General features: G+C 48.0%; 7 protein-coding genes across 7 annotated transcripts; 4 read left to right on the forward strand and 3 right to left on the reverse strand.

Moving 5' to 3' along the window:
• Nucleotides 1–520: 520 nt before the first annotated feature.
• N7529_006211 (putative YT521-B-like splicing factor) lies at nucleotides 521–2,406 on the forward strand (the record flags this gene model as incomplete). The annotated part of the gene is made up of 4 exons (XM_057241738.1): nucleotides 521–593; nucleotides 645–1,196; nucleotides 1,252–1,868; nucleotides 1,927–2,406. 4 exons carry the CDS (start codon nucleotides 521–523, stop codon nucleotides 2,404–2,406), a joined length of 1,722 nt encoding a protein of 573 aa, XP_057097097.1.
• A 1,052-nt stretch (nucleotides 2,407–3,458) lies between these two features.
• N7529_006212 (uncharacterized protein) lies at nucleotides 3,459–4,187 on the forward strand (the record flags this gene model as incomplete). Its single annotated transcript, XM_057241739.1, has 1 exon — nucleotides 3,459–4,187. One exon carries the CDS (start codon nucleotides 3,459–3,461, stop codon nucleotides 4,185–4,187), a length of 729 nt encoding a protein of 242 aa, XP_057097098.1.
• Nucleotides 4,188–4,601: 414 nt separating this feature from the next.
• On the reverse strand, nucleotides 4,602–6,567 carry N7529_006213 (sugar porter family MFS transporter; the record flags this gene model as incomplete). Its single annotated transcript, XM_057241740.1, has 4 exons — nucleotides 4,602–5,342; nucleotides 5,422–5,845; nucleotides 5,915–6,171; nucleotides 6,259–6,567. 4 exons carry the CDS (start codon nucleotides 6,565–6,567, stop codon nucleotides 4,602–4,604), a joined length of 1,731 nt encoding a protein of 576 aa, XP_057097099.1.
• A 699-nt stretch (nucleotides 6,568–7,266) lies between these two features.
• stt4 (1-phosphatidylinositol 4-kinase STT4) lies at nucleotides 7,267–13,290 on the reverse strand (the record flags this gene model as incomplete). The annotated part of the gene is made up of 4 exons (XM_057241741.1): nucleotides 7,267–8,550; nucleotides 8,609–13,030; nucleotides 13,082–13,229; nucleotides 13,283–13,290. 4 exons carry the CDS (start codon nucleotides 13,288–13,290, stop codon nucleotides 7,267–7,269), a joined length of 5,862 nt encoding a protein of 1,953 aa, XP_057097100.1.
• A 617-nt stretch (nucleotides 13,291–13,907) lies between these two features.
• On the forward strand, nucleotides 13,908–16,090 carry N7529_006215 (uncharacterized protein; the record flags this gene model as incomplete). The annotated part of the gene is made up of 6 exons (XM_057241742.1): nucleotides 13,908–13,946; nucleotides 14,008–14,527; nucleotides 14,579–15,174; nucleotides 15,234–15,364; nucleotides 15,420–15,436; nucleotides 15,492–16,090. The coding sequence occupies 6 exons, from the start codon at nucleotides 13,908–13,910 to the stop codon at nucleotides 16,088–16,090; spliced, it is 1,902 nt and encodes a 633-aa protein (XP_057097101.1).
• An 841-nt stretch (nucleotides 16,091–16,931) lies between these two features.
• On the forward strand, nucleotides 16,932–18,665 carry N7529_006216 (cytochrome P450; the record flags this gene model as incomplete). The annotated part of the gene is made up of 4 exons (XM_057241743.1): nucleotides 16,932–17,177; nucleotides 17,236–17,433; nucleotides 17,486–18,544; nucleotides 18,600–18,665. The coding sequence occupies 4 exons, from the start codon at nucleotides 16,932–16,934 to the stop codon at nucleotides 18,663–18,665; spliced, it is 1,569 nt and encodes a 522-aa protein (XP_057097102.1).
• Nucleotides 18,666–19,077: 412 nt separating this feature from the next.
• N7529_006217 (mitochondrial 37S ribosomal protein mS41) lies at nucleotides 19,078–19,821 on the reverse strand (the record flags this gene model as incomplete). The annotated part of the gene is made up of 1 exon (XM_057241744.1): nucleotides 19,078–19,821. One exon carries the CDS (start codon nucleotides 19,819–19,821, stop codon nucleotides 19,078–19,080), a length of 744 nt encoding a protein of 247 aa, XP_057097103.1.
• Between the last annotated feature and the right edge of the window lie 338 nt (nucleotides 19,822–20,159).

The following is a 20,159-nucleotide window of genomic DNA, read 5'->3' on the forward strand; positions in this document are numbered from 1 at the left end:
TCTTCTTCTTTTCCTGTAGCCCTATTCAATTGGCGGAGTCAATTATATTCCCACTTACACTATCCCAAATGTGGTATGACTATGGCATATCTTTTAGCTACCGTTGTGGCCCCCTGTACATTCCGGGATCCCCTATGATTCCTGTTTATATCTACTTTGTCCCACCTGTCTTTTTTTTTTGTGTGTGTGTGTGTGTGTGCGTGTGTGTGATATTTATATTTTCTCATGGGCTTTAGGGGGGAAAAGGTTGGGGGCTTAGTGCGTGTCACTGGAATATTTTTCCCCCTTCAATCTCTTCCCACTTCTCTTTTAGTCCTTTTCACAACAGATACTAACCTGCTTTCAGTTTGGGCTTTTTTTGAGGAACTTTTGTTGCTTTTCTTTGGGGGGATCATTTTTGGGTATAGACCCAAAGGCTGACAGGTATGAATGAAAATGATCTTCAAAACAGACAGCCGGACACTAAATATTGTAGGAAGTGCCATTGTGACTTCAGTCTTGTTCATCAATAACGGCCCCCATGGGCAATGTTCCTTCAGACAAGGCAACGGACGGGAAAGTCCCGGTATCAGAATCAATTGCATCTCAGCCGCGTCAGTGTGGGATTTATTCTTCCTGGAAGTTATTTGCTAAAATGTCTACAGCGTCATCTGAGCCCTCGCGACCTCCAAATGTCAGCCAACATTTGGGATACACAGAAACCCGATATGGAGCCTCTCCTTCTCCATTGAACATGGGAAACATGTCATACGCATTACCAGGTCACTCACAACAATATGATCCAATGCAGTATCCAGCCCATGGACAAGGCATGATGTATCCCATTCCAATGCCCTACGGCCCAAATACTGGAGTGTCTTACGGTGTGCCTTACCCTTATCCACCTTATTCGATCCAACATCAGGGCCATGGATCCCCCTATCAGCCATATCAAAACCAGCCCATGCAAAATATCCCAGGACAATCTTCTCCATATGCCCCGGGCTACTATCCATATGGCAACTATATGCATCCCGGCCAGATGCACCAAACCGGCTCCCCGGTCGGTCGTGCACAAACAAATTCACCTCCCAAACCAGGCTCTGTCCGCAAAGATACCGACAAACGCATCACACAACTCGAGTACGACGTCTCCAAGACCATCGTTGATGGTTCCAATCCTATGAAACTTGTGCTACCCCAACCGCTCCTCTCTGGTGAGTGTTTCAAACCTCTCACTGTGAACTTTCGCTAATATACATTTTCGCGCAGATAGTAGTTCCCCTTCACATTCCACCCCGACCGGACCGAGTACACCACGAGGACCACCACGAAAGCCAAAGCAATCAGGCCATGCGCTTTGGGTGGGCAATCTCCCACCGGGAGCCAATGTGATGGATCTCAAGGATCATTTCTCGCAAGATGCAACCAATGACATTGAGAGTGTATTTTTGATTTCCAAAAGTAATTGTGCTTTTGTGAATTATAAGTCGGCAGCAGCTTGTGTTGCGGCTCTGGCTAGGTTTCACGATTCCCGATTTCAGGGCGTGCGTGTTGTCTGTCGGCTGCGCAAGGGGTTTACTGCGCCGGGCTCAGGACCGGGATCTGCGTCTGCGTCTGCGTCTGGGGTTTTGGGCGCGGCAGGACAAAGCAACCCTCGACCACGGGACGATGTTGCTCCAGCTCCAGCTACAGACCCGGGTCCGGTCCTGGAGGATATTGCACCGGATGTCCCTCCTGCCACGGGAAACGATCCGGCTCCAGCGCGGGTGGTCGATCGGTACTTTATTGTCAAAAGCTTGACGACGGAGGATTTGGAGTTGAGCAAGCAAAGTGGTATTTGGGCTACACAGTCACACAACGAGGTGTCGATGAATCAAGCCTATGAGGTGAGTATGATGTACTTTCATCTAGATCCAACGATTGCTGATTTTCAATATCGATTAGACCACCGATTACGTATATTTAATCTTCTCCGCCAACAAGTCGGGCGAGTACTTTGGATACGCCCGCATGATGTCGCCGATCAGCGACGATGAAAAATTAGCCCTGGAAATGCCCATTCGCCCCGATCCTCCAGCCAGACCGGACGAGCTCGACGTGACTCTCATAGCTGCAACTTCGACTGCACCCCAGGGCCGGATCATCGATGATTCCGCGCGGGGAACCATATTCTGGGAAGTCGAGTCTAGCGAAGATGACGCCCGCAGCGAGAAAAGCGTCGAACCCGAGGAGGCGGAAGAAGGACAAACATTTGGAAAGCCCTTCCGCATCCAATGGATGTCGACTGACCGAGTGCCTTTCCACCGAACTCGTGGGCTCCGCAATCCCTGGAATGCCAATCGGGAAGTCAAAATTGCTCGTGATGGAACCGAAATCGAGCCGGGGATTGGCCGGAAGCTAATTCAATTGTTTCATACCGCTTAAACTCGGGATCGGCCTGGCTGGTGGGAACCCTCTATATAGGCCTTTGTTCTATATTGGCCTATAATGGCCTACAACGGCAGTATAAAGGCAGGGGAGTCGAGCATAAAAAAGGTTTCTTTTTGAAACCTTGCACACATTCATGGGAAACGAGCAATACACGATGTACGACAAAATTTCTTTTACATTTTTTTTACCTTTGTTGTTCTACTGAGGACAGCGTGAACACGAATGCGAAGCTTCCCCTCTTTTTTTTTCTCTCTGTCTGCAGGATTCTGCATGGCGTTGGCATGTGTTTTATACCCTGAACTGCTGATCTTAACTATAATCACCCATGACTTATAATTTATAAATTACAAGTCTAGTTTATAACATATATATATACTACTATATTATAAAGTCGTGTACTGATAAGCAGATGCTACTCTAGTACTGGACACATTCCAATTCACATTCTTGACGATTTACAAGGTAGCAATGCAATTAGTCGAGCACAGTAGATTGGTATACCATAGGATACAACAATATAGTCAGTACATACATGTAGTCGGTAGAATTAGGGCATCTTTAGGGTATCTTGAGGGGTGAGAGTGCCCGGGCGGTTATCTAAGCTTACTAATCATCTACATCATCACTCCACTTGAGCGCCACTTTTCCCCAGAAAAACGAAGAGCTTAGTTTACTGTTGGAGGGACTTTGGTCGTTAGTCGTTTAGTCTTTTACTCACTTCAGTCCACTCACACTCCATTCACACAATCCACGTTAACCCATTTTTCTCCCTTTTACATCCCGGTGTGAGTAACCCTCATATGACTAGTGGCACCATACAGTGTGCTAATAATCCCTTTAGTCTGTCTATTTCCCCTCTTCATCTCTCTATCTCTCTCTTTCTCCCTTCTTCCTCATCGTTTCTCTGCCAAAAATACCAACTTCCTGCATATTATCCTTGCTTTCTCTACCCTCTCTATTCTATTCTATCCCCAATTTTTATGAGAAGGGCGGCTAGTCCGTCCGAGCTTCTCTCTTCTTTTCATCTCAGACCTCTCTGATTCATCATGTCGAACGATCGTACCTCCCCTATCTCGGTCCCGCACTCAGAGAACCGTCAACGCCGCGGTTCTATTGCCGACCTCTTTTCCAAACCCAACAATGTCAACACCGCCAACAATGCCAATCAGACCAATCAAGCTGCCAATCAGCGACGCCTGTCAATCACCACTCTAGGTCTCTCCGGTTCCCCTACTCAGACCTCAGCCTTTGGCAACAACCGCAACAATACCCTCCGTCGAGGCAGCCTATCCAGTTCATTGGGATCCACCCCAAATGAAGACGCTGTCGAGGATACAGAAGGCACATCCCCCAACTCGCAGTTTGCGAGACGGGTCTCCTTCGGTGCCCAGGCTCTACGGGATGCTCGTGGAGGATCCATTGGCAATGGTAGAAATTATCCCCCTCCCTCTGTGGTTGGCCCCCGTCGTTCTCCCCCACCTGGTTCGGCCATTGTGTCTACCCGCTCTCCCGCAAGTATCTCAACCTCTCCTCAGGATGAGAGATCTAACGCATCCCGCCAAATCCTAGGCGAAGGCTTTAACTGGTCCGAGGCCCTCCGCTCTCGTGCCGAGCGTGCCCCTTCCATCGGCGGTCCCCCGCGTCATAACGGTCATCAGCGTGCCGCTTCCATCGCTTCCATGGAGCAGCCTGGCAGGGAAATGCCCCGTCAGCCAAAGCAGAATAAACCTGATTTCTTCCAGGAGAAGATATTGAGAGGTGACTTTATGGATTAGTTGCCTTGGAAGGCCTTTCACAAAGTATGCAATCGGGCTTCTCTTTTTTTCTCTTTTCTTTTTTTCTCTTCTTTCTTTTGTTTTGCATTCCAAATTCTCTTCAGACTGTCAATTTCAGGGGCTCCATCCCCTGTGATGTGTCTTCCCATGCAAGTAGGAATATGTATCAAAACGATTCATGGAGGATTTTCTTTGTTTTTGGAGCTGGAATCGGCGTTGTGAGCCTTGTTTACCCATATCCTGGTGATGTGGATTATATTCTTATACCAAATTGACAACCGCTTCAACGTTTTCTATTGATAAATGATGATTATGTTTGGTTACATCTGTGTGCATATGTAGATACCCATGTATAAATATATATTTATATTGTACATGCTTTGAACCACACCATCGGTCCATATTCTTTGTCACTCAATAGTTCGAAGGTCCTGCGTCATTCGCATCCTCAGCATGAGAATGTCCAGGGGCACCCTCAGCCACCTTCTTGTTCGTAGTCTCCTCTTTGTCGTACTTCTTGGCCACCTTCCGATCCATAAGCTGATCGGTAGTAAGTCTTTCTTCCGGCGCTGGAGGTTGCCACTTGCTACTCTTCCACGGCGGCACCCGCATCACATACATCATATCCATCTCCTCCAACGTCTTATCCTTGCCCTCAATGACAAAGAAATAGACGATGATCACTGCAAAGAACAAGCACCCCGCAAACACATATCCATAAGCGAAATCGATATCGCTGGTAATAAACGGGGTGAAAAATCCAATCAAGAAATTCCACAACCAATTCGAAGCGGTCGCCATCGCCATCGCTCGAGCTCGATATCGCGATGGATACAACTCGGCAACAATCGCCCATACCATCGGTCCCCAGGTCATGGCAAACCCGGTAATGAACAGACAGGCGAACACGACCATTGCTTTTCCTGCACCCGGTGTATTTTGTGGTGTTTTCACATCAAGTGAGAAATGGCCCACCGATGCAAAGACCATGAAACAGATGAACATCCAGATCCCGCCTGCAATGAGGGACTTGCGTCGTCCAAAATGCTCAATCACATATAGTCCTCCAAAGGTCGTGCCGAAGTTCACTCCGCCAAGAATCATTTGTGTTACATATGTGTTGCTGATTCCGGCGCCGTTGAAAATGACCGTTCCCTGTTACATGTTTAGTTTTATTTTCTTTTTGTATTTCTTGAAGAGAGAGAGAGAGAGAGAGAGATCGGGGGTAACTCACATAATAGAAGAAGTAATTGGCACCAGTCAGTTGCTGTAGAGCTTGAAGCACAACCCCAAGAACGATTCGATAGGGCATACGAGGCGCCTGGAACATCTCAACCCATCCATATATGCCACCTCGCGAGCCTTTCTCGGCATCTAACTGTTCTTGGATCTCGGCTATCTCGTGAACAATCACACGATGGTTCTCAGGTACACCGTATAATTTGGACATGGTCTTTGTGGCGCGGTCAACCCGTCCATGTCGAAAGTCGAATCGAGGACTTTCAGGGAAAAAGAGGATTCCTATTCCCAGCACGAGACCCCAGAGGAATGTAATTCCAAGGGGAATTCGCCATGAAGCCGAGCTGTTCATGCTTTCGGTGCCGAAGTTTATACAATATGCCACGAAGATGCCCAGTGTTACAAAGAGCTGGTATGAGCTAGAGTTAACTGTGTCAGTTCGTTGTATTTCTGAAGAGGAAAAGAAGATTGAAAAAGAAACCACTTACCAGACCATTGCACCTCGAATATGTCGTGGTGCAATTTCACCCTGATACATAGGAACGAGAAGGGAACATGCTCCCACGCCGAATCCAGTCACGAATCGACCCATCATCATTTGATACCATTTTCCTGACGGTGACGAGATCTGGATAATTAATCCAACGTGTAGAATGATACACCAAAAGAAGATGGACCATTTTCGACCAATTCGATCTGTCAATGGACCAGCAAGTAGGGCTCCTATCAAGGTTCCAATGGAGAGCTGGAAAGAGTGTTAATACATATGTATATGAACATATAGTCTATAGTCTATAGTCTATAATCTCTTGAGGACCATGAGTTAACTCACCAGGGAAACAATCAATCCAGATCGAACATTACTAAACTTATATGTCCCATCAGGCTTCAATTGGGCGAACCGTTGCTTGAAATTGTGCATTTCCAAGAAGCCCGAAATCTGTCCAGTATCATATCCAAAAATAATACCACCAATCGACACAAACGCGCCGAGTAGTACGGACCGCCATGTAATCCATGGCACACGCGATTCGTCCCAATTGCCAGCTCGCTTTTCATGATCAGGGGATTCGTTCGATAGATCGGTTAGTGGCGGGGACCCGGCGGCTTCAGTGCCGGATTTCTTGAATGGAAGTTTCATCTTGAGATTGTGGCATATGTGTATATGGGTATGAGGAAATTGGTCCAAGGTGATGAAAATAATACGAGGTTTACCAATCCACGAACTCCCCCCAATATTATAAAAGTCTTGAGACTAAATGAGTATCCTTGGATCGTCATATTGCCACCTTCGGAACGTCTTCGGGTTTGTGAGATCGTCATGGATTGATGCGCCACCCGGAGGTCTATATCTATGACACTTTGGTATGTACATGTAGTTTTGTATACATTGTGTTTCGACATATTACATATACATATGTCAGTAATCCAATCTGATCCTTTTCAATTAAATATACATTTGTGATATATATATATATATACTTATTGTATTATGTACTATGTAGTAGTATATTCGTCCGGGGTACAATTTGGGCGCGGGTCACCATATTACCTCTCAACGAAGTCGTGACGTCAATCAAATTATATCAATGCCTCGGTGGAGATAGAATTGAAAGGGATTGAGAGTAATGACATAAATCCAGAATGCACATGTATATCGGAGTTTGAATCATGTCTTGGAATACGCCCTATGTCATCCTAAACTGTATATGCATATTGTATATGTAAATTTCTTGTTAAAAAAAGGCCCCCAATTGAATTCAACATGTTCACAAATTATAGGTCAAATTAAATGATATGGAAAGAATTCAATTAAGAAATAGACTATATAGAACTCTATCTAATAAGGAATTCCGTTGGTCATTAGCTGGAACTGATCATAACCCTTAGTCGATACGCTCATGTAGGACTTGCGCACAAGTTCCCTCATGTACTCTGCAGCGTCACGTTCACTCTTCTCAAGAACGAATCGATCATGGAAGTTCTTCAAGGTTTCAGGTTTGAAGCACGGAAGACCACTGTCAAGCATCAGTGACACAATGTGGCCTAACTTCGTGCTGTATGGCCGAGATGCAAGGAATGCCTTCACAACCAATGACTCGAACCACTTGTATGGTTGCGTGTTGGTCGGATTGTGCGAGCTGCCTGGTAGGTTGATACCCGAGTTGCCACCCTGGTGGTGAGCTGGGTCGTGAGTTCCACTCATGACAGCAACCATCTCCGAGGTCAGCTTGAACGGAGCTCGTTCAAATCGGACACCGCCAGGCGCAATGTCAAAGCAGAATCCGAAATCAATGTGAATGATATGGCCGGCGTCGTCGATCATGATATTTCCATTGTGTCGATCCTTGAACTGAAGCAGGTAGGAAATGACAGAGTAGGCAGCCATACTCTTGACGAAGTTGGTGCGTGCCTCTTGGAATCGAATGGAGTCCTCGCCTCCGTATTTGGAGACGAAGTAATCGTACAGCCCGTTGACTGCCTCGCGGCCGAGCATATCGCGAGAAATAGAGTTGGGCAACACATCAATCACACCACAGCCAGGCGCCGTGGAGGTCACCCGGTAAGGATAGACCCAGACATCCAGACCGACACTGGTGAAGATGCTTCGGAAGGCTGCGATCATTTGCAGGGCAAGCATGTCCTGGCGACAGTCGTCGCCAACCTTGAAGATAGCCGACTGCCAAACTTCGTAGGTCTCCTGCGCAGGCTCAGAATGATTGGTCAACTGGCGTTGGTGTCCGTGGTGGTGATCGCCAGCGTGGATCTCGGGCTTTTCAATCAATCTCGGTCTGGTCTTCTGGATCCGGAACGTAGCCATGTAAGGCGCCTTTGCGTGACTTTGCAAAGGCTTACCGGACTTGCGGTCAATGCCTACGACCACACCGTCGGGGTTACTGGGAAGGTAAACTCCAACTTCAACCTTGATCTTCCGCAGCTCTTCCTCGATCTTCTCCTTCTTCTCGGGCTTACTTCTCTTAATGTAGGGACGAAGCTTGCCTGAGATGCCCGTGACTTCATTGAAGAACGAGAATTCTCGCTCGTAAAAGTCACGCTCCTCGTCAGAGAAGCTTGCGATCAAGTTATCCAGGAAACGGTCGAGGGTTTCCTTGAGGGGATCCGGCTGAGAAGGTTAGGATATTAGCCAGTTGTTGTCAGAAGCCCGATGTATCCAAACTTACAATTTGAGAGTCCTCATCCTTGTATGAGTTGGCCTTCATGTTCCAAATAACCTGGTGAGCAAACAACTGAGACAACTTAGCTGTCTCAAGGGTGTACCGTTCAACATATCCTAACCCATCATAGCGCAGGGCCTGGACCAGCTGCGGCACAAAGTAGAACCGAACATCCATCGTGTAGCTCTCCAGTGCCCGCATGGCGTACTGCAAGATGTAGGGATGGTTGCCATAAGCGGGCATAAAGTATGTGATGGCCTCTGTGGGGGTCACAGGAGCCCAGTATAGCAGATACTTCAACTGGGAATTGACATCCTCAGGCAGAGAGTTGTCGAACATGATTTCCAGAGCACTAGGCTCTTCAATGGCCTTCTCAGGGAAGTTGAGTATCAACAACCTAACATCATCCTGCATCTTGGGCGAGGGGAACCGCGTTGCCATCTGGATAGCCAGACCTGCGCTTTCCGCCCAGGCGAGTCGCAGGAGAGAGACAGGGCCCTCTGCGTTGGTCTTACCTCCTCCGATCACGGGCATGTGGTGCTTACGCTCGGGCTCCAGGGGGAAAAGCCAAACTCGAAGACGGGATCGTTCATTCTCCACAAGAACTTGAAGCAAATCTTGCTTGGGTTGCAAAGATTTATATGAACCCTGCGTAGTAGCAGCAATGCCTGCAACAGAGCGCAAAGTCGCTGTCACTTCGTTAAGAATTCTGTCCTCTGCCTTGATTTGGAGTCGGTTCCCTCCAAATGACCATCTAGGAGGATGCTTGAACCAACTCAGTCCCGCGGACAAGATTTGATCCTTGATTTTCCAAGACGCACCACTGTTGTAGGGACTGAGATGCTTTAGAACATTGAGACCAAGGAGCACAATGCGGAAATGAATTTCCCTAGCTAGGGGGTGGCACCCTGTCTTCGTGAGACCGACGACAGTACCGCTGATCAAGCGGCAAAACAGCTGCTGGTCTTGCAGATTGCCCAGTCGGATAGCATTGAAATGGCTTTCAAAGAACTGGAGAACTCGTAAATGCGGCGAGAGAGTGTCTTGAGCCTTTTGCTGCATGCGAAGCATAAGATCCTTGTCAGTTGGCAACAGCTCAATCTTGGTATGCAGTGGGTCAAGGTATCCGAAAGTAGGATCGAACAACCCTTTGCGGCGGTTGATGCTACTCTCCCAGGCTTCAACCACCTCACATAGGATGCGTGGTTCAGTGCTTGGGTTCTCGTGAATAACTCCAAGCCAAAGGGAAACACCAAGCTTGATTGTGTCCTTGGTGAATATCTGGAAAGGCAGGGCAACCAGATAATGGATCACCGAGAGTCGTGGGTTGCTGTTGCTGCAAATAAGACCTGCAGCTCGTCGAAGAACATTCCTGACTTCCACAAGAGGAATTTCCTCGCCATTAATGCTTCGATAAAATAGACGAGAGAGGGCGTCTTCCAACTCATCAGCAGACTCTGGCAAAGCATTGATGCGAGGTTGTGCGAGGTAGCCTCTGCCATCCAGCCCGTCGAGATCAGGCATGTCGGGACGGCGATACTTTTGGCGTGTCGTGTAAAGTGCCATGAAATCAGATGTAACATTGAACTCGGTAATTCCGTAGCCGTCGATTGACCCTAGTCGGGGATCACTTTGTGGGATAAGAGAGCCCATCTCCAGAGCAAATGAACGTCCCAATGCAATGTGCCCATAGCTGCCATCGTCGTCGTATTCAGAGAGATAGGTTTGAAGCAATCCCTTGATATCTAATGGGGCGAGGTTTAAAACTGCTGTCACCCAAGTTCTGGCTCGTTCATGGAATCGGCTCAGAGTCGCCTTTCTCAACGCATAGTTGTCCGGCAATTCGACCTTAACGATACCCATGGGAGAAACCAAAGATGGCTTCCACTCGAATTCGTCAAGTTCACCTTGGAGACAGGAAGACCACATAACGGTCAGAATTTCAAGTAGAGCAAAGAGAGAGTGCTTTTCGCACAAGGCAGATGGGCATTCGCGAATGATCTTGCTAGCACACTGCGCTGCAATGCTTTGGACCCTCTCAATGCGGTGACAACAGGACACCAGGAATTCGGCAAGTTGCTTGGAGAGGTATGGGGCTGAAAAGTCATCATTTTCACCGGAAAGCGTCAAGGACAAATAACAGGTGACTGCCTTGTCCGCAACAGCGTTCAAGCAAGCGACCATCTCTGGGGTGGCTAAGGCTGGATCGAGGAAATAATCGAGAACCTTGGTAGAGTCGCCTGTGGAGGCGCGGAGGGTCTCAATTAAAACCACTGCGTTGAGGAATGCTGCCTTGGAATGGTTCAATTTCTTGATATCGGACTCCCGGCCAGGAAGTTCAGAAATCAACGCTCTTTTGTGCTCCGCCATGCGCTGTGGCCTCATCCCGCGTCTGAGCACGGTGTTCAATTCCACGTCGCTCTCCAGCGATTCCATGCGAGTTCCGGCGATCAATGGCGGGGAATGATGGGCGAGAAGTCGCAGTTCCTTGTGATGTTTCTGGGCAACACTAGAGTTGAGATATATTCCATGAACGGCAATGTTGAACCAGGCATCACGGAACAAAGTCACGATCGACTCATCATAGTCCAAAGCCGACCAGGAGGTCCCTTTAGTATTTCCCTTGGAAGATACGAGCAAAGCGAGGGGCTTCAACAGAGGCGTGATGTCTTCAGAAGCAAAGACAACTTCGCGGTTATGCTCGTTCGCAAGGTCTGGCACATCACCCTTGTTGATGATACTTTCTAACAAGTGAACCAAATAAACCCGATGAAGGGGTGATTCTTGATCCAAGGTTATCGAGAGGTAAGCCATGGCGCACTGAACAGCATCGGAAATCGTGTCCAATCCTTTGTTGATGCCATCAAGGTATATGCGTGTATAAAATTTCAAGAGAAGCTGGAACTCGGCATTGCCACTGCTCAGGGCAAGAACAGCAGTTTCCTGGATGATAAAGGCATCTACTGCCACATTTATCTTGCCAATTTTCTGCAGAAGCATAGACTGGGCCAGTGCACTGATCTTGCCATCGTTGCAGTTGGTAGCAATTGTCACAATGGCATGGATAACATTCCTGTGGGTCATACTTTCATCTTCGTAATCTGCTGAGAGGGAGGTCTGGCTTGCGTTCTTGGGATACGCATCAAGGTTCATCCCGGGCCCGATGTGGTCTCCAGTCAGCTGGTCCGGACTGGACTGGTCCACATTCGTGCTCGGACTAAGCGCATTACCTAGTGAGTATAGAGTTGTAATAATAGCATCCTCGGAAAGAATGGTAAGGATTTGGGCAAGACATCGAGATGCGACAGCAACAATGGGGCGCGCCGACACACCTCCCTGGGACAAAAATCTCAAAAGGCAGCGTCTGCCGATAGATGCACCGTTTGGTGACATCCTCGCAAGAATGGCGGTGCATTTCAAAGCTGTTATAGCCAGCTCCACATTCGCCATCTGTTGAGGGTCGATTAAGGTATCCTCAAGCCACGACAAAAGGACTTCGTTGTTGGTTGCATCTTCGCCGAGAATAACGCAATTGAGGAAGCCTACTAGTGCGTGTCCCTTGACGGAGAAGGCCAGGCGCTGCTGCCAGGGCGAGCCGACTTGCAAGTAGTCAGAGCCTTCCTCTAGCAAATGAATTTCTTCACTGATGATATCAGTGACGCGTTCGACAAGAGAGACATCATCTTCGTCATAACTCTTTGCAATACCGACCCCAGTCATGTAGTCATCTAAGAGTTGCTCATCGGTCATGTGCTGTGACCCCATCAGGGAAGCTGCGCATGACTTCACAAAGCGCATGAAGCCTTCCTGTACGAGCATGGCACCTAATGGGCGACCATGAGCAGCGTACCGACGAGTGTACTTCTTCCAGTCTTTAAGGACATACTCCGCACCATTTGCATTGCGAAGAGTGGATGAAGCTGTCTCAACTGCGATGATAAAATTCTCGGACAGCATCGTACGCAGCTTGTCAACAATTTGTAACTTCTCGTTCGCATACCAGATAGAAGTGTATTGGGCAGAGGCTTCCAGGAAGCCTACCAGGGAGACCGTGATTGACAGGACGACTACAGACTCATGCACAACACCTTGCCGACCCGACTCAGACTTCGAATATTGGAACGGTGTAACCGCACTGATGGCCTCGGCGCAATTGTTCAGGTATCCATCCACGGCTTGCAGTGTTGTGTTGCGCAGATTCGGGTACTTAGCTCCCAGTGACAAGAGTGCTTGGGCCAAGTTGTAGGTAAGTGTCTCCCACGGTGATGGCTTCACACTATGTAGAAACGGCGAAGATCGGAATAACTGGCTATGTGATTCCGGCAGGTATTGAGATAATCGCGATGCCAGTTGAGAGGCATTTTCTGGGTCGTTCACCAAGGACGCTGCCTTACATAGGGCTAGGAGGACATCTAATTCGCGGGTTCCCTAATCTATATGTTAGTCCACGCTCTACTGACACTGGCAAGAGTAGCTCACCATTGGGACCCTAGCTGTCGGGGCCTGATCTCTCAAAATCGCATTGAGAGCGACATCCTGGTTAGTGAGCTCCGACCGATCGCGAGGCGCCTCAACTGCCAACGCAGCGAGCTTTTGGAAAGCGAAACGTCTTATCCCACCTGAAAGGCTTTGATTGATCTATTAGTTTGTTATTCAAAATATTGAACATATTTCACGTACCCGTCCATCTTGTTGTGAGAAAGAGGCTCAAGGAAGAAGACCTCGGGAGACCACGAGGATGAGGTCAGGGGGGATAAGATAACATGAGATAACGTAAGATAACACGGGGGGGACGCGAACCTTTCCACATTTGTTTACTTTACATAGTTAAGTGCATAACTGAACTACTACATATTTAACTACATATTTACATATTTATTGTTTATCTATATATTGTATACGTGTATATTATATCTTCCTTTGATTTGACTTGTAAATGATTATAAATTCTACGTATACACGAGCTCAATGTTATTCTAATTATAATTCTGATGCTCCGTATTGTATAACAATTTTTTGGGGGCGGAGAGACCACAGGGGAGAATCTTTCCCTCTTCCGACTTCTTTGTATATTGATTTTTGACCACATAAACATCGAGACTCATTGAAAAAGTATTATCATTCGTGTTTTCATTATCTCGTATTCTCTGTCTTATTTTTCTTCTTCCTCATCTTCCTTTTCTCTGAACGACAAGCGCTATTCATTCCCCTATCGCGTTGAATGGACCTAAATCCGACTACCCATCGCCAATTGGTCTAGAGTGAATGAACCCTTCTGTACCGGAGTAATATCGGCCTGTTAATAATGCCTCCCCGTGAGAAAAGTTCGCTCAAGCGAGGTCGGGTATGTTTCACTTGTTTCAGAGTCTACCCAGGTGCCCAGGTGTCATTATTTTGCTTACAAGATTTGCGATAAGGCTACTGTCACTGCCGATGCAGATTCACAAAAGAAACCTCGACGGTCACAAAGAATCTCGGGTCAAGTCGAACAAGAGACGCCGGTCGATTTAAGCTACTTGCCAACCCCGCGTACTGGCAACCCATCCACCACTCCGGATTCTACTCGCAAGGAAGTGACTGTAACACCATCCCAGAGCCCCAGCGCCCAACTCCCATCCCTGCCTGATTTATTACACACTGTTTCCTCACCACCACTGGAAGATACTCAGGTAGTTTCACAGTTTGTGTATCCACCCAGGGCATTTGCAGACGAGGTAGAGGATGAGAAAGCGGAAGGAGTCTGGGGCTACTTGCTACCACTAAATGAAAAGGCGAATGGTCCACTGGTTCTGAGGAAACGCACTCCCTGCGACAATGCCGGTCAAAAGGATAGCAAGAGCAACACAAAGGCCGGGAAAAAGCCTCAATCATCCAAGGACGCCCACTCACCTGGCGGTTTCTTAGTCGGCCGGCACCCCGAGTGTGGTAAGTGACAGTTTCGTTTATGTATCAAGGACACGTTTTGACCATACTCAGATCGCGTTCTCGAAATTCCCACTATTTCAAACCGACACTTTCTTATTTTTGCCGAGAACAAGAAAGGCGAAACGGTTGCCATTCTGGAGGATCTCTCCAGCAATGGAACATTTGTCAATGATGCAATTGTCGGACGCAACAAACACAGAGAGCTGGAAGATGGAGACGAAGTTTCTGTTTTGAATGAGGCGCGATTTGTCTTCCGCTACCCTCGCACTCGGGAATCCCATGGGTTCCGTCAGCAATACCGAATTCTTAAACAGCTCGGTAAGGGCCACTTTGCAACGGTCTATCTATGCGTTGAGCGGTCTACCGGAGACAAATATGCAGTCAAAGTCTTTGAAAAACGCCTGGGAGACTCGCAAAAGTCACAAACGGATGATGCTTTGCAGCAAGAGATTGCACTTCTGAAGGGCGTAGACCACCCTAATCTGCTGTGTCTTAAGGACACCTTTGATGATCCTGATGCCACTTATTTGGTTCTTGAACTGGCGCCTGAAGGAGAGCTCTTTAACCTGATCGTGGAAAAGGAGAAACTGAACGAAGAAGAAACCCGAGGTGTATTCCGCCAACTGTTCGACGGTTTGAAGTATTTGGTATGCATCAAATTTGCCCCATGTACACTATATGCCTAGGCCCGCTGACCTTTTCTTAGCATGATCGAGGAATTGTGCATCGTGATATCAAGCCAGAGAACATCCTGGTTGCCGACCAAAAGTTACATGTGAAATTGGGTGACTTTGGGCTTGCTAAGATTATCGGAGAAGAATCTTTCACTACGACCCTGTATGTTGAAAGGTAGTCTGTATCAGTTTGAATCATTGCTGACATTTTTTTCTAGCTGCGGTACACCAAGCTGTGAGTTAGAAGTTTTCATAGAAAGAAATTTGAGAGTTGATACTAATCCTACCAGATGTGGCTCCAGAAATTTTGCGAGATATGTCCTCCCGGCAATACACCAAGGCAGTAGACGTGTGGTCCTTGGGTGTTGTACTTTACATTTGCCTCTGCGGTTTCCCACCGTTTTCTGATGAACTGAGAACGAGGGACAACCCATTCTCCCTCTCCCAGCAGATCAGGATGGGCAAGTTCGACTATCCATCTCCGTATTGGGACTCTGTGGCTGATCCCGCCCTCGACCTGATCGACCGGATGCTCACTGTGGACGTTGAAAAGCGCATCACGGTTGATGAATGTCTCGAGCACCCTTGGATGAAACCCCTCAGTGTCACTGACAGTACTGACGGCCTAACTGGGGCCCTTGGAAAAATGGACTTCTCCAAACGCAAGATGCAGCGGGAGCGAACCTTGTTGAGCAGTATCAACGATGCCCAGTTCAGTGAGCATGCCAAAGGTAGCGAAGCGCCTGTCAAGGTGTACCGGAATGAGACTGGGAAGCGCGTCCCCAACCCCCCTGCCAAGACCCGTGAAGTTTCGCCCAGTGGCAACAGGGACCCGAAAGATTTCATCAATATTGGAGGACGTGGCGATCCCGCCCTGTATGACAATTAAAGGTTGCCGTGGATGCGTGTTGTGTTGGTTATTATTATTTGGTGTGGGATTATCACGGTCAACGGAAAGTTGTATAACTTAGGACTCAGGCGCTGGACTCAGGCGCTGGAATACATGTACACTTATTGGGGATTCGTCGAAACTCGGCAGATAATAAAATTGTTCTTTTTCCAGGTTCTTCATTAATACTTTTCATTAGTACTTCTACTGCACTCTGTGTGATTTATTCTACTTCTTACCTTTAATCCCTCAATACCTCACTTCTCATGTAGTTTATTTCTATGAAAATCTATACTCTTATTTTTCTGTACTTTCAGTATTCTCAGTATTCTCATAATCTATCACCGGAAGCCCCTTTCACCGAAGTGGCGTGATGGGCCCCATAGCCTGTGTAGCATCTGATCAGAGGGCCCCGGGGAGAACCAAAGGCTGCCTAATTAAAATTGTTGCTTACAATTAGGTATATGTTAGAAGACATATATATCGAAGTAAACGTATATACAGGAATATATAACCAGAAATATAAGAATCCATATGGAAGTAAAGAAATACATGCAAACAATCAAATTATAACATGTCAACGCCTTACAGTCAGCTAACTACTTGTTCTTCTAGACTAGGGGGGGTGCGGGTCCTATCTCACCGAATGATAGCGGACTGATTATTTTCCTTGCCAATTTCGCCTCCTGTTTAATCTTCAACCACCTTGTTATTATTCTTCGTTTTTTTGTGGTCAATAGGAGAGAATAATTAGGGTGTATATTGCGCCCTTCTCTTTTTCCTTTTCTTTTCTCTGTTTTCTTTTTTCTTTCTTCCTCATTATCAACTCTCCCCTGACACCATGGGCCTGTTCGCAAGTTTCCTTGACATTTTCTGCGAGCACTGCTCAAGCCAGTCAATCTACACTCTGGCAAGTGTTGGAGCGTTGTCGTTCATTGCGCTGTCGGTCGTGATCAATGTATTGCGCCAATTGCTCTTCAAGAAGGCTCATGAGCCCCCTGTAGTCTTCCACTGGTTCCCCTTTGTTGGAAGCACCATCAGTTATGGCATGGACCCCTACAAGTTCTTCGACCAAGCTCGCGCAAAGGTATGTGAATCGCAGATGTGTCCCGTCAAAGCAATCGTTAATCTGAGGTCAATTGCAGTACGGCGACATCTTCACTTTTGTCCTCCTTGGCAAGAAGACCACTGTCTACCTGGGTACCAAGGGTAATGAGTTCATTCTCAATGGCAAGCTTCGCGATGTAAACGCCGAGGAGGTCTACTCTCCCCTTACTACTCCCGTTTTCGGTCGCCACGTTGTCTACGATTGCCCCAATGCCAAGCTTATGGAGCAGAAGAAGGTAGGAACAGGGTATACAAAGTGTACAGAATGAAGGCTGACACCGACGATAGTTCGTTAAGTTTGGTCTCACCTCTGAGGCGCTTCGCTCTTATGTCCACTTGATCACCAACGAGGTCGACGATTTTGTCAAGAACTCTCCCGCCTTCCAGGATCCCAAGGGCACCATCAATGTGTCCAAGGTTATCGCCGAAATCACCATCTACACTGCCTCTCGCTCGCTCCAAGGAAAGGAAGTCCGGGATCGCTTCGACTCGACTTTTGCTGAGATGTACCACGATCTCGACAAGGGCTTCGCTCCTATCAACTTCATGCTTCCATGGGCTCCTCTCCCCCACAACCGCAAGCGCGATGCCGCTCAGAAGAAGATGGCTGAAACATACATGGATATTATCAAGGAGCGTCGCGCTGCTGGCGAAAAGAAGGACTCTGAAGATATGGTCTGGAACTTGATGTCTTGCAACTACAAGAACGGCAACCCCATTCCTGACGAGGAGGTAGCTCACATGATGATTGCCTTGCTCATGGCCGGCCAGCACTCCTCATCTTCTACCGCGGCCTGGATCGTTCTGCGCCTAGCTACTTGCCCTGAGATTGTGGAAGAGCTCTATCAGGAACAGCTCAAGGTCCTGGGCTCCGACCTTCCCCCTCTCACTCACGAAGGCCTCAACAAGCTCGACCTGCACTCCAAGGTTATCAAGGAGACCCTCCGCATCCACGCTCCCATCCACTCCATCATCCGCGCTGTCAAGAACCCCATGCCCGTGGAAGGCACTAACTATGTCATTCCTACCACTCACAATGTTCTCTCCTCCCCCGGTGTCACTGCTCGCTCTGCCGAGTTCTTCCCAGAGCCTCTCAAGTGGAACCCCCACCGCTGGGATCAGGCCGAGGCCCCCAAGGACGAGGATGAGGAGCAGATTGACTACGGTTACGGTCTGGTCACCAAGGGTACCAATAGCCCGTACCTTCCCTTCGGGGCTGGCCGTCATCGCTGTATTGGTGAGCAGTTCGCCTACGTGCAGTTGGGCACAATTTTGGCTGCGCTGGTCAGACACTTCAAGTTCTCCAACCCTAGCAGTGAAACCCCCTTCCCCGACACTGACTACTCGGTAAGTCACTCTTTATTCATTGACCATTTGATAATCTAACTAACAATGTTGCCAGTCCCTGTTCTCCAAGCCTGCTGGTCAATCCTTTGTCCAGTACGAGAAGCGTGGAGTCAAAGCATAATTGGAGTTAGGCTTTAGAACCAAAAGATTCCCATCCGAAATTGGCTCTCTTATTTTTTTAATGCCCCATGTTTATCGATGCAGGCTCAGCCAGGTGAGCCAATGTCCCAACAGCCTATATAGCATTATCATTCTTCTTCGCCTTGAAATGATTGTGCTCCATGTAAATTACCTTGTTCCCGACGGCTTTGAAACGCCTTTGTCCTTTCCATGTTACATAGTTTAATCATATCAATTTAATTGTGCAGACACTCATCTCGGTATCTGTTTCTCAGAAGAAGAAGATAAGCAGAAAAAGAAGAACAAAGAGGTAAATGTTGAATGATTGCAGGTAGTATGGCAAAAGAAGTATAGTACAGTCCAAAACGAACATCGGCTTAAGAAATATGCAAAATACAAGTACTCCACTACACTCACGCCTTCTTCCTCTCATCCAATCTCTGCTTGTTCCGGACCTCTCTGCGTCGTCGCTCACCACCATCAACCTTCTTGGGACGCCTGTCCTCCCACATACCCTCCTGGACTGAGATAGTAGCAGCAGTGCCATCGGTGCCCGCCATAGGTTGCAAGAAAGGACCCATCGGAAGCGATCCACGGCAAATCTTCATTCCCGCAAACTGCACAATAGGTTTCTTCTTGGAAAACACGTATGTCTTGTCCTCAGGCGCAAGATTGACAATGGCTTTCACCATTCCGGGCGCCAGTGTGGCGGAAGAAGTATGCACAGCGCTTTTGGTGCCTGTGTTTGTGAGGCCTCGTGCGCTGACAGGCACTTCAACCACCCGCAATTGTGCAACGCCGTCAACAACAGTGTGCAGGTCACCGCCTGGTCCGTAGACCCCGTTGCGGAATTTCTCGCGCTTCCGGATCAGATAACGCCGCTGGCGGGCGGGTTCGAGTCCTGCTTCACGGAGTTGGGTCGAGTTGAGGTTGAAGAGGGCCTCCCATGTGGGAATTTTGCTGGCTTGTTTGGACATGTCCCGCCCGATCAGCTTGAGAAAGGTCTCAACGTCGGGGACGAAAGGGGTCGGAGCGGGAACTGTTCGAGGCGCTTTTTGATGGAGTGATCGGATACATTGGTTGGAGATGTGAAGGGTTTTGAAGAGGCGCAATGAGAGGCCGCCCAGCGGTGAGTTGCGCATGGCCATGATGCTCATGGTGACGGTGTTGCGGGAGGATTGCCGCAAACCCCGACTTTATTGATCTCTCGTGCTGTTTTCTTTTTTTTCCCCAGAATATGAGGGTGTTGAATGGAATTGGTAAGAGAAGCGAGCGAAATTTGTCTTTTTCGCAATTGACAGAGTTCCAGCAAGTCCCACGGAATGGGGTCGATGTTGATTGTCTCCCAGAAATTTTGGCGTTGCCAACAGATCCCAGGATCAATGATACTCCGGGCCACGTCTGGAGATCGAACATCCGTACTCCGTATTCCATACAAGTTACTTATATCAAGAGCTTTCCTTCACTTCGGATTGATTGTTTGGCTATAAAAAAA

Source organism: Penicillium soppii, assembly GCF_028829465.1.
Source record: "Penicillium soppii strain IBT 18220 chromosome Unknown utg000005l, whole genome shotgun sequence".
Classification (NCBI taxonomy): Eukaryota; Fungi; Ascomycota; class Eurotiomycetes; order Eurotiales; family Aspergillaceae; genus Penicillium; species Penicillium soppii.